At 40.1% G+C, this 14,887-nt stretch overlaps 2 protein-coding genes across 2 annotated transcripts in view; one reads left to right on the forward strand and one right to left on the reverse strand.

The window, feature by feature from the left end:
- Positions 1 to 2,331: 2,331 nt before the first annotated feature.
- Positions 2,332 to 7,266, reverse strand: f9b (coagulation factor IXb). Its single transcript, XM_025065545.1, has 8 exons — positions 7,027 to 7,266; positions 5,461 to 5,630; positions 5,340 to 5,364; positions 5,085 to 5,198; positions 4,807 to 4,938; positions 3,593 to 4,014; positions 3,278 to 3,422; positions 2,332 to 3,038 (listed from the first exon to the last, which is right to left on the reverse strand). The coding sequence occupies exons 1-8, from the start codon at positions 7,103 to 7,105 to the stop codon at positions 2,485 to 2,487; spliced, it is 1,641 nt and encodes a 546-aa protein (XP_024921313.1). The 5' UTR covers positions 7,106 to 7,266; the 3' UTR covers positions 2,332 to 2,484.
- Positions 7,267 to 12,711: 5,445 nt separating this feature from the next.
- The window catches only part of LOC103395529 (fibroblast growth factor 13-like), a 17,724-nt gene continuing 15,548 nt past the window's right edge, over positions 12,712 to 14,887 (forward strand). Inside the window, exon 1 of the mRNA XM_008333259.3 lies at positions 12,712 to 12,953. Coding sequence (XP_008331481.1) covers positions 12,911 to 12,953 — 43 coding nt within the window. The 5' untranslated portion in view covers positions 12,712 to 12,910. The remainder of the gene's footprint in view (positions 12,954 to 14,887) is intronic.

A 14,887-nucleotide genomic window follows, 5' to 3' on the forward strand; every position in this document is an offset into this window, starting at 1 on the left:
GAGGATTGTGTCTTTAATTTTACCTCAACAATGAACTTTTAATTTATTACTTCTATTTTCGTATGACTCACACATCGGATCATGCACCAACATATCATTATTGCTCATGTGCCAAAGAGCAAATGTCGACCTGGTTTTATTCTGTACATACGTAACTCTTCTTTGTTCAAATCTTGTTTTGAAATGTTTTCAATGAACCGTTTGGTTCTTTTCACAATACAAAAAAATAGACTAAATCTGTTTACAAACAAATTCCCATTTTAGGGTTTGGAAAAAGTGAAATTTTAACAATGGCATGTTTTAAAACCCAGTAGTCACTGGTGTTGTCTGCAGCCTCTGTTTTCCTCTAAATAGGATTCAGTTTTATACATTATCATCCCTGACATCATCAGCAACCAGGCTCTTATTGGCTGGTCCAGCTGTCAATCACACACTGCACAGTCCCTTCAGCGCTATTGTCTTTTTTCCTCTGAATGGGATCATAATTAAAATGCTGGTGTTAATTTAGAGCGGTGTTAAACTGAAGCTTGTTTTGTTTTTTTCTTCTGACTCTGACAGTGAATACATTTTTTTTTAACTCGTGTTACTAGTTTTACATAAACTACCCTCGGTGTTGTTGGGTCGTAATTGTACTTAGAGTACTTAGAGTAGAACTACAGCATAACTCTGTGAGCTCTCTGAGACCTTCTGCTTTCAAACCCTGACGGCATGCACACTCCTGGTGTTCCACTCCTGGCAATGACGCTGCACTGCCAGATGTAAAACAGCAAATGTAACTCAAGCATCTTCGAATGTTGAGTACGCAGGAATTGTGTGTAAATACAAAGCACGGAATTACCCCTCCAGCTCTGCAGGGGGTGCTATAAATGCAGCATGAATGCCCCGGATTAATAACTTGAGCGTGCCGGAAGTTAGTGGTCAGCATGAACAACAGACAACAGAGACGAGCACTTAATAGGTGGTAGATAAGAAGCAGAGTGAAGAGTCTACAGCCCTGAAGTGACCCGCATGCTTTCTGATCCTTAAGGTCTTCTAAACAGCAGTGAGTGGGCAGCCAGAGGTCAGCAACTGAAGTAATGTCACAGAAAGGGTTTTACTACAAATTAATAACGTGGAGCTGATCCTTACTCTCCACTCAGTGTTTTGTTTTGGTTTTTTTTTAGAAAACTTCTGCATATACTACTCCAACTTCCTGTTATTCACTGTTCTTGCTGATGTGTCTGAGTTTTCTTACCACAAAACAGGACATTATTAGGTCACTCTTAGGGTTTTTTTTTTTTTTTTGCACTACTTTCGTCTGAATTCTGACACTGCTGTGACCAGCTTGTGGCCCAGACCTGGCAAACATAGAGCAGCTCAGTCATGTGCCATCACTTCACACCATCTGTGGGCCGCAACAAAGTGTCATATGTGCAAAATCTTGGCCTCAAATATTTTGCCATCAGGGAAGCAGAATAATCTGGCTAATGTGGTAAAAAAAAAAAAAAAAAAGCAGCAGATAGAAATCTCACAAAGTAAGTGAGTTGACAATACTAAAATACTGCCACTCTACCAGTGTGTGGTGTTTACTGCAGTTACTCACAGGACTAACTCCAACTACAGTGATCTGCAAATAAAGACATAAATCAAAGCTTTAGATGCTAACACCCAATCAGCTGACAGTGCTGATCTCTATAGAAAAGGCTAACAGAGTAGGAGAAATGTAATCGCTCAATAATCTGCCCCAACAGGTTCAATTAGGGTTAATATACAGCAGCTTTGTATAGATTTATCTGAAGTATTAAATCAATGCAGTCTTCACCATACTACATCTAAATCTTCACTGATCGTAGCAGCGAAGATTTACCATGACTTTTTCCACAGAACCTGAAACTGTTGTTTGCTGCTTTTGCACTTTTTGATATTTTCAATCATTGTTCAGAGCCTGTATAATAATGCACAATGTAGTAAAGTATTATTTTACCAAATAAAAAAAGCACAAATGGATTTGAAAAAAAAAAGTGAGTGTTGTTATTAACTTATGGTAAGTAAACATTTACTATAAGCACATGTATTTATGTATGTATATATTTATTGAGTGTATTTTATATAGTTGTTTTTTAAATCTACTCTATAGCAAAAAGGACATTTAATGCGCATGTCTGGCCACTAGATGGCTCCACTGTAGGATGCAGGGACTTTTATATCTGTCACATTAGGACATTCAGAGACTGTATATATAGTCTCAGGTTAAATAATGTAATGTGCAATTGCTTACTGTAGTAGAGTAAAAATGTACAGCACTGCCTATACTGCATTGGTGTATAAAAATGCAGTGTTTAAAGAGAGTGATCCAAATGTTTGACTGGACTTTATTGGACTGTCAGAATAACCATCAGTTGATTCAACAGAGTAACCCGTTCACCGGGGGCAGAACAAAGCAAAGAGTCAGATCTTCTTGACCGTCAGCTGTGTTCTTTTGACCCGCTCTATTTTTATCAGTTGTCAAATTTGAAGCCCTGTCCTCTGACTGATCCAGGAGTAGTACCGTGAGACCCGAGTGTAGATGCCATACTTCCCGTCTTTGGCGCAGTCCTCCCCCCAGCTGACAATACCTGTCAGGAACCAAGTGCCTTTGAAATTGGTGGCATGTGGCCCCCCGCTGTCGCCGTGGCACGAGTCCTTCTGTTCATTCTCAAAGCCAGCACAGAACATGAAGCGCGTGATTTGGTAGCGGCTGCTCTGTTTACACTTTGTGCGTTCCACATAGGGCACTTCCAGCCTCTGGAGCTTGGTGGCAGACCGACCCCGAGACGCCAGTAGCCCCCACCCACTCACCTGGGAGCTGCTGGAGTCTCGCAGGATGCTTTCTGTAAAGTCTTTGGGGCCCAGGCAGATGGGACGCCGCTGGTGGGAAAGTTCCACTGCATTGCTGAGCTTCAGCAGAGCGATGTCGTGGTTGTACGGTGACTGGGTGTAATTGTACTTGGGATGGATGTGTTGCTCTGCCACCAAGTGGTCACGCTCTGGACCCTCCTCAGTGTCAACATCGTGTTCGCCTAGAGGAACAGATATAGTATTTGTTATTTTACAGAACCAGGTGAAGTGTGTGAACCCTACCACAAACTAGAACTGATGCAAAAAAATAGTTACCTCTAACACACCATGAAAAAGTTAAAGTTAAACAGTTTTACCATCTAAAAAGGCATGTGCCATGTGTAACCCAAGTTACGGTGTACACACACACACACAGTAGACTTATAGAGTATGTGCTGTGACTATTATTGTTTTTTCCTACCTACTCTGACGAAGTAACCCTGTGTGAGTACTTCCTTTGTCACCAGGCAGTGGGCTGCAGTGATTACCCATAATTCACTGAGCAGAGATCCTCCACAGAAGGACTGAACTCGACCAAGAGAAGGTGAGTGAGACATCAGTGTAACCTGCACACACAAACAAACATTATATATATATATACTATATAGAGTTACATCACTGCCACCTGCTGGACCTACTTGCTAATATAAATGTATAGGAAAGTTCTCAACCAAACAAAAGAAAAAAACAACAGACAGAAAAAAAGGTCATAAATCTTATGAATGTTTCACGCCACCTGCCATGGAATTCCTCCAGGAGGGGCTTCGTTACCTCCCACAATCCTCTTGTCAGTGTTTTTTTGTTCAGTGATGGTGGGAAGGGTAGGGAAAAACGCCCAGGATAGAAAATTGGAAAAGTCTTCAGACGCACTGCTGTTGGTTTGATTGTCGTCTGGAGCCACTGAAAAGCTGGAGTTCAGCGATCTAACACGTGTCTCTGCTGAAGAGGCTGATGGGATTTCAGACGATGCAGAGTCATTCACAAAACTATCGTAGTAATCGTAAAACTGCGTCATGTTGTCATCGTCGTAGTCCCAAGTCAGCTGGTCGCTCAAATTAAAACTTGTATTGTCTCTGGAGTTTGAGTTGTTCCCCGTTCGTGGGCTCAGGAAGGACCTGGACGAGGTCTTGGACTCCACGTGGCCACAGCTGAATTGTCCTTCACGGTTAGGTGGAGGTGAAGCAAAACAAAAGACAACGTCACTTCCTGGCATTCTACTGTACACACCAAGAAATGTTTTTTACTATTTTTACTATATTTCATTTTATTCAAATTACTTCGACCTTTGACCTTTTTGTCAGACTTTAAGGCTAATTTGTAGCTCATTTGTGTTTCATTTTTAACTTACCTCTAACCTATACCTTCGGCTACAACACTGTTGACTGCCTTTGTGAATTTCTACCAATGCTGGCTGTGATTTGTTCACATGGGACGCTCGCAGTTACAGATACTGAATTTCGGAATGGTTTCTGTTCTGTTCTCAACGTTTCAGGCTCTCTGTGATGACAGTAAACTATGTTCTTCCTCCGTCAGCTACTGTATAAACAGCAACACACATTTGGTTTATGAGTCAGTCCTGATGGGACCGGAGATGATTCCTGCCTCCTGTCTCATCGATGCTCACAGAGTCTGCTACTCTATCACTTTTCATATCTGGTTTGTTACCAGGGCTGCCTGTTAGAGAGGAGGTTTATGACTCAAAGGGTTTTTACTTCGCCACATCTCACATGCAGACGATGTAGTTATAAATTAAAATAGACACTTTATTACAGAGGAGTTTAGGGATCGTATTGATGATTTGTTTGTGCAGGACAGACAGTGAGCTGATTGGACTGTGCTACGCTACATAAGAGCATCCACGTTCATCAGGATGGGTGATGACAAGAAATGTTAAATCCTAACATTGAAAAAAAAAAAAAGATTTTCTCAGTTTATGCTGATATGTTGTACCTGTTGGTTCACAGCTCCTTTTGTCTGAGCCTAGGTTGTACCCTGCTGCACACTGGCACTCGGGCCGCTGCCCCTGCATCACACAGAAATGTGAGCATCCTCCGTTGTCAACGGAACACTGTTTGGCCAACTCTATGCACAGGCAAAAAAAAAAAAAACATTGGTTGACATGGAAGGAACTTTTATTAAAATACTGTATTTAAAACTGACACTCTCCGACTCTCTATTTTTCGGAGTATATTTCTAAGCATAAGTGTTTCCTCATTTGTCACACTCACCGATCTCACAGTTCTTTCCTCCAAAGTTTGGTTTGCACCAGCAAACGTAAGAACCTATTCCATCCACACACTCACCATCGTTCTGGCAGGGTGGAGGCTGACACTGGTCCCCGTCTGTTCACCACAAGAGCAGAGTGAAGGAATAGATCCATACATATATATACACATATATGCACTGTGATCATTCTGAACAGTTTGTTCGTAATGGTTTTGTCTCCAACAGTACTTGCATGTGTTGTGTTCAATTCATCTTACCAAAGTATACTGCCCAGAACTCCATCTACAGGAGAAACACACACACAAACATATTTTATCAAATCAGATTTTTACAGCAAAAAGGCACGTGTGTGTGTGTGTGTGTGTGTGATCCGCTCACAGTTTTCTCTTCGTTCTCAAACACCTCCCTGGCCTCTTCGAAGTTGCACACCTCCTCCTTACACTCCCGCTCCAGGTTGTCCTTCATCACTTCTTCCAATCGCCCGGTGTTGTGCCTGCGCTGACGCAGCAGCATCGTGTGAGCCGCGTGCTGCGACACAAACACGGCTCCTGTGAAGAGAAGGAGGGGAAACACATGCATTATTCTACAGCAGTGTAAATCTAACAGCACGAGGTTTGGTCACTGCCAGGCACACGACGGACAGTAAAGGAGCATCACTGCTACTCCAGTCATGTGTTTTAAAATCACCAGATTTGTTTGCAGTACATGTTTTTTTATTCCAAAACAAAAAGCTACATCTCATTGGTCTCAAACTGTATGGAGATGCATGCTGGGATGTGGCCTTGATTAAAATGCTCATCCTCGTCTCAAGGATCTCCTGCAGGTCACTCCGCCCCACTGACCTTGGAGGGATCTCTTCCCACTTTGTCCTCTGACCTTGCTGGCTGACAGCTTTGACTGACAGACCTGTCCTTGTCCGTTCATGTCACTTCTGTCACACCAGGTTATTTCACTCTTTGAGATTTTGCAGAAGAGTTGAATTTTAAATCCAAGTGATGCAGTAACAGGAGGCAGCAGTGTCGCTGCCACAACATTTAGTGGCAGTTTTCCAAACCAATTACTTATATTGTCTCTGACTTAATGACATATTTTACCTGTTTAGTCCCCTGAAAAAGTCATAAATATTTCAATTTAAAAAAATCCTTTCTTTATCAAAAATATGGGCGAAATCACAGCCAAACTGAAATCTTCTTTAGATCTAACCCAAACCTAGTCTACACCAACGATGTCCCTTTATGTATTCAGAATGACGGCCGCATTTTATTCCTATTTCGTATGCCAAGTTTCAGCCACATTTTAGAAAAGCAAAAATTGAAGCTCAGAATGTCCACCACATCTAAACCAAGTCTGAACCAAAGGTGACATTCAGAATGTGGACCAAATGTCAGCCAACTTCCACGGCCCCTTTTGGTATCTACAGTAAGTTTTAGCCACATGACTTACTTGTTTAAATCAACAATAGACTTCTTTGCTTCTTCCTTATTTAAATGATGCGCCACAACCGGGACGGGCCTCAGAGTATTGACCACAGCCCAGTTAACCGTGCCAAAACATTGTGAAATACAAATGACTGCAAACGTGACGTGCAAAAAAGTTCTTCACATCAAAATGTCCAAAAGCTTAAAAAACACCAGTGCAATACTCATGACAGTCAGCAGAAAAATGTCCAAAAGCTTAAAAAACACCAAAAAACAGGGCAATACTCATGACAGTCAGCAGGGGGGAAAGAATACGTTGACTAATTTCTCTAAATTTTTAGATTTTGTTTAAAAAAAAAAAAAATTACATCTTTATTTAGGTGCTGTGATGAAAAATGAAAATGAAAAAAGACCGTCTGTGATTCCCGGTGGTTTGGCTCAGAGTTCAGGGCTGCTGACCAACAGTCTGGTATCTCAAACCCTACTCCTCCGTCCCGACTATACTGTATCTGTACCTGACGTTTACCTGTTTTCTTCTCCGTGACGCGAGCAGCCAGTCCACACAGTAACGCAGCAATGACGGCCAGTAAACAAACTCCGGCCATGTTGTCGCTGTCAGTCGTTCTTCTCCTCAGACCAATGCTGGATGATGCAGGGAGTCATCCGCTGCTCCAAAGTACAGCCACTCACTGTTTACTCACCTGGGAGGACTCAGAGTCTGCGTGTTCATGTTCATACGTCTGCGTCTCTGCCCACATCTGTTCTCCTGTGTGTGTGTTCAGACGAGACCAGTTAGAAAAACAGAAGGAGACAAAGATAAAATAAAGAAAATACTAAGTGTAATTAAAGATAAAACAAGAGTGTTATTCATTTAGACTCAAAGACAAATGATATTGTTCAGTCGTATCAGATTGAAGTTGAGTCAGAGCAAATATTGACAGTTGATGAGTAACACTTCTGTGTAGTTGTGTGAAGATTAGGTATTGGGACAACTTCAAATGGGGACAAAAACCAAATCGATTTGTGGATAGAGTGTTTTATGTTGAGACAGTGGACCCCTGACCTGTGTGGAAATTCAACTTTTTTTGTACGTAACTGTAATAAAAACATGGATTTGTTTTACTTTTGAACAGAGTCGATGAGAGTTAAATATTTTCGTCTAACATTTATTTCTCTCATTTCCATCCATTTCTGGTGGATGGTTTGAAAAATGTTTAAGTTAAAACACATTTTTACCCTGAATTCCCACTAACATGTGTCAGTTTGCCCTTTTTTTTATTTAAAACTCTTTGTCAGACAAGAGCCATCCCAGCAAACATGACTGACATGAACAGGATACCTCAGCACCAGACACACACTCACACACACACGTACAGCTATATTTATGAGGACTCACATTCACGTCATACAGTACATTTCTCTCTTAATCCTTCACATTGCAATTAAATATGAGCTTCATCTAAATCCGACTCTGACCTTGAAGTGTGTGGGAGACGACGTGGGGGAGGGACAGAATAAAACTCTACTTCATTCAGTCATACTGCTGTTTCAAAAATACAGGAAAAATGTTATTAGATAAAAACTAATGTTCAAAATAATGGCATGGGATAAAGGGACAGGACAATGAAAAAAAATCTTCTCATACGAAGGAGGGGCAGGACAAAGAAAAAAATCTTCTCGTACGAAGGAACAGTTCACAGTTCACAGTGGCTCCTGCAGGTAAACTGATCAGGTCTGGTCAGGAGGAACAACCTAATCTCTCTGCTCAGCCTGTGGTATTGAAGGCTGTGATTTGAGTGTAAGTTACACAGGGAGTGGCTGTGGACAAATCTCTGTGAGTGACAGCCAAGTCAGCTGGCCTTCCGCCCACTGCTCCTTGGCAACAACAGTCTGGGGGAGACTTATTGACTGAGGCTGATTTACATGAGGCTGAGGGGAGATTACCGTTTCCCCACGATTTTGAGCTGAGAATTATGTACGCGCACAAATTAATTTCCTCCTGCAAAAAAAAAAACAAAAATCACTCCTCAGCAGAAAAAAAATTAAAATAAAAAACTCACGGGAGGGAACGATATCAATAAACGTATCCTCATCCCCTGTGGTTACAGTTAAGATTAAATCAATTTGTGCTGATTGGTGTCCTGGGACTTCATAATTCAGCCCTGGGGCACAGGGAGTGAGGAGGAGGAAGAAGAGGAGGAGGATGAAGAAGAGGAGGGCTGCTGGGATGTAAATGTGTAGAGGGAGGAAGGGCTAAAACAAGGAGAATAATTAGGGAAAAGCTTTTCTTGTGTACAAAATGAATACAACTGGATTTGTGTCATCCAAGAGACTGGACGTGGGTGAGGAGGAAATACGTGCAAACGATCAAAATCGTCGCAGTCCATCAGGAGTAGTAAGTCAGTCCACAAATGCTGACTAATAATCATATGTGAGTGACTGGAGAATTCAACATCTCAGCTGGACCAGGTTACGTCAACAGCATCTGACCTCAGACCAGTTCATATCTGGACCATTAAAATTAAACTTGTGTGTTAATGTGAGCATTTCAAGCTACGTTTCTGGCCTAAATCTGTCACTGTAATATAAGGACTGATTAGAGTATCAACGCCTTCTATACTTATCAACGCCTTATATTGATCCTCCATAAAAAATGCATTTGTTCAGTTTCGCTTTTGGCAAGAAAACAGTGTTGTTTTAAAAAAAGAAAGAATGTAAAAAAACAGTGTTGTTTAAAAAAAAAAAAAAGAATGTAAAAGTCTAAATGATTTCTGACCAAAAGAACTGGAATTACATTTTTTATTTCTCATTTCTGAACAGTTCTGGTTCACTATGCCATTCAGCTACAGTAACAGTAACATATTATCCATTTTCATCTAATACTTATTTTATTTTATGCCAATGTCTGGATGTTTTTCAGATCTTTTAGATATTTTTGTAGTATATTTGACTACTGCAGTTGTGAGTTTCCCTTAAATCGTAAGATTTTTTTCTTGGTTTTATTGGGAAAATAAAAGAAACAAAGAACATGTTCATGGCTATTTTTTAAAGCCTTTCCTAATGGCTTATTTCTCTTGTTTTCACCTGTACATTACTCTGCAACACATTTGATAATCTGGCATATAATATTGAAAAAAAAAACATGTCAGTTACTTTGCTACAGAAACTTATTTGAACCTTTTTCACTCCTGTCTTTTCCAAAGTCTAAAGTAGTGAATTCCCAGACCCCCATTGGTTTCTAATCCTGATCTAATACCACAGCGCTGGCTCTAAGGAAAACTACCTGCTCTTTATTGGTCCTGTGCTGCTGCTATGTCTTAATGACACACAGGTCGTTTATTGCTGCTTTAATTAGTTTCTGGTACAATGTTTGCGTCGTCTCTTAAGAGTCATTAAGGCTGGAACAGCAATAATCAGTTTGTTACAGTACATGTGAAAATGTACTGGAGCACAAATAGCTACTGGTGTGGCCATTTGTTTTGTCACGTCAGCTCAACTGAGCGAGGTTTACAGCCTATGTGGGCCATTTGTTTTGTCACGTCAGCTCAATTGAGCGAGGTTTACAGCCTATGTGGCTTTTGCCAATAACATTTTATGAACAATAACACACAGAGGATTTTAACACACGATAGTTGATTCTGTTTGCAATAACACAATAAGTGACTTTTGGTTAATAAATATATTTTTCTCCTTCATGTAATAAAGTTTGCTGCAATAAAACTAGGTCGCCTGAAGTAGGTTTCTGACAGTCTGATGCAGAAAAATAAAATCAGGGCTACTTCCTGCAGCAGGCCGGGCTCACTTTGTGCCACATGGCCTCTTGATGCAGTTTAACAGAACCAAAAGACAAAAGCTCTGACAAATAGATGCATCTGTTGGACTAACTGGTGGACGGGCTTATCATCAATGAGGAGAACACAAGAGAGAGAGGAGAAACAGGGTTCACACATTATAACTGAACATACTCATGTTAGTGAATAATTACTCAATGCAGACAAATTTCTAATTGTGAGCTAAAAAAATAAATACAGAAAGACTGAAGAATGGAGGAATATGTCAAAATATAAAATGTCGTCCTGCATGTGAAAAAAAAAGTAAAATTCTAAATACTGTACCTAATACAGGTTAGCTGAGATTTAGATAAAACTCAGACCCAAATAATGACAGGTTAAACCGAACCAAAACATAGATGTTTTTCCAAAGAAAGTTTGTGTTTAAATAACCACTTTTGTGACTAAAGAAGAACTTTATTTACCCTCACTGCTAGCGTCCTACTACTGCGGTGGTGAAAAAGCTATTTTCTACACACAGATTGATTAAGTGATCAATAATCTGACTCATTTGCATAGTGTTAGACCGCTGAGTTTGCAGGTGGATCTGTATTTATCGGATTTAAGACAACCTGGAGAGTGTGGTGACCTTCTGGGCCTCTTAAATGCGCACCGCACTGTTTGTAGTAGTTGCAGCAGAGGCCGTTAACCAAAGCTGTAGCGGTGACATCAGATACAAACTCGTTTTAATAATGCTCCACACATACATCATAGCTGGGTGTGAAGTTGGGGAAAATTAACTCTGATTTACTTGCCTTATTTACTGTAACTGCCAACATTTAGATAAAGCTCCAGTCGCAACCGTGTTAACAAGTGGAGATTAATTATAAACATCCACTTCACAGCTATTTATTCACATCTAAAAGTGCATGGGATTTCAACGCAAAGGATTGAGAATTTAAATAGGAAATAACATACTGAAACATTGCAAAGACTCAATGGTGAATACACGTTTTTGACAGTACACATCATGTGAGAACCACCTCCAGAGATTGAAACTTTTATACTGAAGGGTCAAAGTATGAAACAAACTCTAACATGTTGGAGCAACAATTGTTTTTAAAGCTTTGTACCATTTATGAAAATGTATTAACAACCATCTGAAACGTAACAGTTTAATGACAGGATGACTTACACTCATGTTGCTCTTGGCTCTGGTCCCTTTAATGACAGCTCAGACATCGGGTATTATTCCGGTATGATATTGAAATTCGGCCGTTATTAGCAATGCTAACTGCAGTGCTAGAAAACAACAAACAAACGAATGACACAGTATAATAAAAAAGATAAATCCCACGAATGACACAGTATAATAAAAAAGATTAATCCCTTTTATTTTTTTATATAACAAAACAAAAAACAAAACAAAAAAACATTTAATAAAACAAAGCTTACACAATTTAAATAAAAACCAGCCGTTATCAGCGGTGCGACCGTTAAGGTAACGGTCAAGTACCAAAAACACTTAGCGCGGCTACTCAGCATTAGCTTCAACAGCTAATGCCAAGTACGTCTTTGTAAAAAAAAGTTACTATTTCAACACAGTGACGCCTAATACTTTTTCACGACATTCCATAAACACGCAAAATACATATTTTCGCATTCCGGTAGTCGGAACAAACATTTATCGATGTTACATCATCAAAATCTCCATCCATACTGTTTAGCTAGCACTTACCTTAACGCTCAGGAGTTTGTCACTTTTCCTAGTACGTAATGTGGGAGGGGCTTATGTATGAGGCGTGCCGTTCCAATACGACACACTAGGTGGCAGTAAAACAGTACACATATATAATTACGTGTATCAGCCTTCATTACATTCAACTTGTGTGGATAACAGAAAAATAATGGATACATGAATTAAAGTCATATTAAAAAAAGCAATTACCTAAAGTCCATATAGAACAAAGGAAGTTAAAAAAAACATAGATAAAAATGTTTTAATTTACTAAGTGAGACTTTCTTCGAGACCAAAACAACCAACAACCAACTGTAGTGAATATCGATTATGTTTTTATATGATACATGAAAATTATCTAAAACTGCAGCAACAATCAATACTTCAGAGTGAGTTTGTTGATTTTCCTCTCGCCATACGTCAACGTGCGCCTATTGGTAGGTTCGACATAGGCGAGAGAGCGAGAGAGCTAGAGCGAGAGAGAGAGAGAGAAATATAAAAGGGGGAGAAGTGGGAGTGGGGGCAGCAAATAAGGAAGAGGCTGTTTAAGAAACAGCAACGGTGAGAGGAGGAGGAAGAGGGAGAAGAAATTGGGAGGAAGACAGAGATACAGAGAGGGATGAAGAGTGAAACACGGGGGGATAAAAAGTAAGAAAAAGAGGAACAGTGGGTGAGAGAGAGAGAGAGAGCACGAGGGGACGAAAAGAGAGAGAGGGTGGGGCGGAGGCGAACAGAGGAAGACCGGGAGTTGGAGAGCGTGCGTTTCTGTGTGTGTGTGTGTGTGTAGAGAAAGCGCACACTTGAAAAGGAGGAGGATGAAAAAGTGACAAACCTGGAGCCGCACCTGTGTTTGGGCTGAAGTTCGATTCCAGCAGCAGCAGCAGCAGCATTGTTGAAGCTCCATGAGTGGAAAAACGAAGAGCAAAGAAGACCATGCGGCCAAAGGTGAGTGATGAGAGAGAGGAGGGAGGAGGGGAGGGGGGGGTGTTCTTCCTCTACTGTGGGATCATCCATGTGGTGGTGGTGATGGAGGTGGTGGTGGTGATGGAGGTCTTTCTCCCCCTGTGCCACTGACATCAGCATGTTGTTGAATGAGGACACAGTAACTGGAGCAGGTTTCACTGCTGTTCATGTTTTTTATTTTATTTTCATTGACACCAATAAATCTCTGAAACAGCTTCACTACAAACCTCCGGTCCGGAGCTTTAAAACATTCATACCGGTTATTATGTTATATACACACACCAACACACACACACCAATTTATTTTCTCCCCTCTGGACGGCAATAAAATCGACACACGGTTAACCGTTCCCAGTGCAAACTGGGAAGCCACGATTGCCATGGAGACAAAAGAGGGAGTTGCCCTGAAGATAAATGATCATGAATTTTAAAAAATTCACTTCACCAGTCTTCATTCATGGAACAAAGGAATACATTTAGCTAAAAAAAAAGAAACGAAATATTCCAAACGTTCATTTCATGTTCATTTTATTTTAATTTTTAAATGACCAAAAATGTCTTGAACTTAATTTTATTACTATAATTATTATTATTTCTGACACTTTTAGCTATCTCTTTGGTTGTTGTTTTTTTACCAACTAAAATGAGCCATCTTTTTTCGGACAATTTTTACTTTTTAAAAAAATGCATATCTTTTTTTCCTTTAACTTTTTCACTCTTTATGTTTGATTTTGAGAATCTGTTTTTGATTCGCCAAATTTAGAGAGATTTTCGCGGTAGAACTAATGGGAATTCGTAGCGGCTACGGAAGCTAAAATGGGACATTTTTCATTTAGATTTTTGCAAAATATTCACAGCAGAGTCTTAAAATAATTATAATACATTATAATAATTTGCATTTAAATTTGATTAAACCGCCCATTTACAGTAGTTGCTCCACCGGCAGAGGGCAACTCACCCTCAGCTGCCTCGGCTGTGATTGGTCGGTGATTGCTACAGAATTACACAGTACAAGCAAACACTGTTGGCAGAAATGTTGCCTGACCTGATTTATGGCAACTTTTACCCGTAAAACACCTTAAAAGGACACAGAGCAAACACATCAATACACAGGGGGGAAAAAACCCCAATAAAACCCAGCCAATAAACAGGAAGCAATGATTTATGGGAGGATGAATCTACTGGGAGTACAGAACAATAACAACCCGTGTACACACTGATGGAATCCAATACTCTGCTGCTGTAATAAATACTTCATAATAGTTATCAGAGGGAGAACCGTGACGTGAACGTTGATTTGATTTCTGATGACGTTGTTTTTCATGTTTACACTCGGGGTTACAGTGGTCTGCTGTGTTTACAGTTTTTTTTTCTTTTGTTTTGCGGTTATGGTTTGCTAATGGTTAGCTGAATTCTGTGGTTACATTCAGTCTATTTGCAGTACACACCACACGGTGGTATGTACTTTTTTTTTTTCTTGGTTTGTTTTTTAACCTAACTTCTGATTATGTTTTCGTCTGATTTTGTGTTTGTGAGCTAACTTTGTGAGCTAAAACACCTGATTTTATCCTATCAAACAAACTAACATACTGTTATCGTATACTTATCTAATTTTTTTTTTCCTTTATAACTCACTAAAATGCACATTACAGAGTACAGCCAAACCTCCAGTAGATGTCACCACTTCCCCCCCAAGGGAACACAGATACATTAGCATTAGCTTCAAGTGTGAAAAGCAACCGTTAGAGAGCCGTTACTGAAGCCACATTCATCAGGGGGATCGACCGCGTCATTAAATACTTTTATTGGAACACAACACGTTAACACGCTGAGAAATGCTGACTTTTTTTAAATTTTTTTACAAACACTGCAGTTGTTTTCACTGTCCGGAGAAACAAACAGACACATCAGCAGGA

The sequence above is a fragment of the Cynoglossus semilaevis genome, chromosome 19, assembly GCF_000523025.1.
Source record: "Cynoglossus semilaevis isolate Cse_v1.0 chromosome 19, Cse_v1.0, whole genome shotgun sequence".
In the NCBI taxonomy this organism is placed as follows: Eukaryota; Metazoa; Chordata; class Actinopteri; order Pleuronectiformes; family Cynoglossidae; genus Cynoglossus; species Cynoglossus semilaevis.

Excerpts from the sequence above, each read along its gene's own strand:
- f9b (XM_025065545.1), bottom strand. The coding sequence starts at position 7,105 with ATGGCCGGAGTTTGTTTACTGGCCGTCATTGCTGCGTTACTGTGTGGA. Across the intron at positions 5,631-7,026 it reads CGTCACGGAGAAGAAAACAG|GAGCCGTGTTTGTGTCGCAG; the intron begins GTAAACGTCAGG and ends TTCTCTTCACAG. Across the intron at positions 3,039-3,277 it reads GGGTTACTTCGTCAGAGTAG|GCGAACACGATGTTGACACT; the intron begins GTAGGAAAAAAC and ends CTGTTCCTCTAG.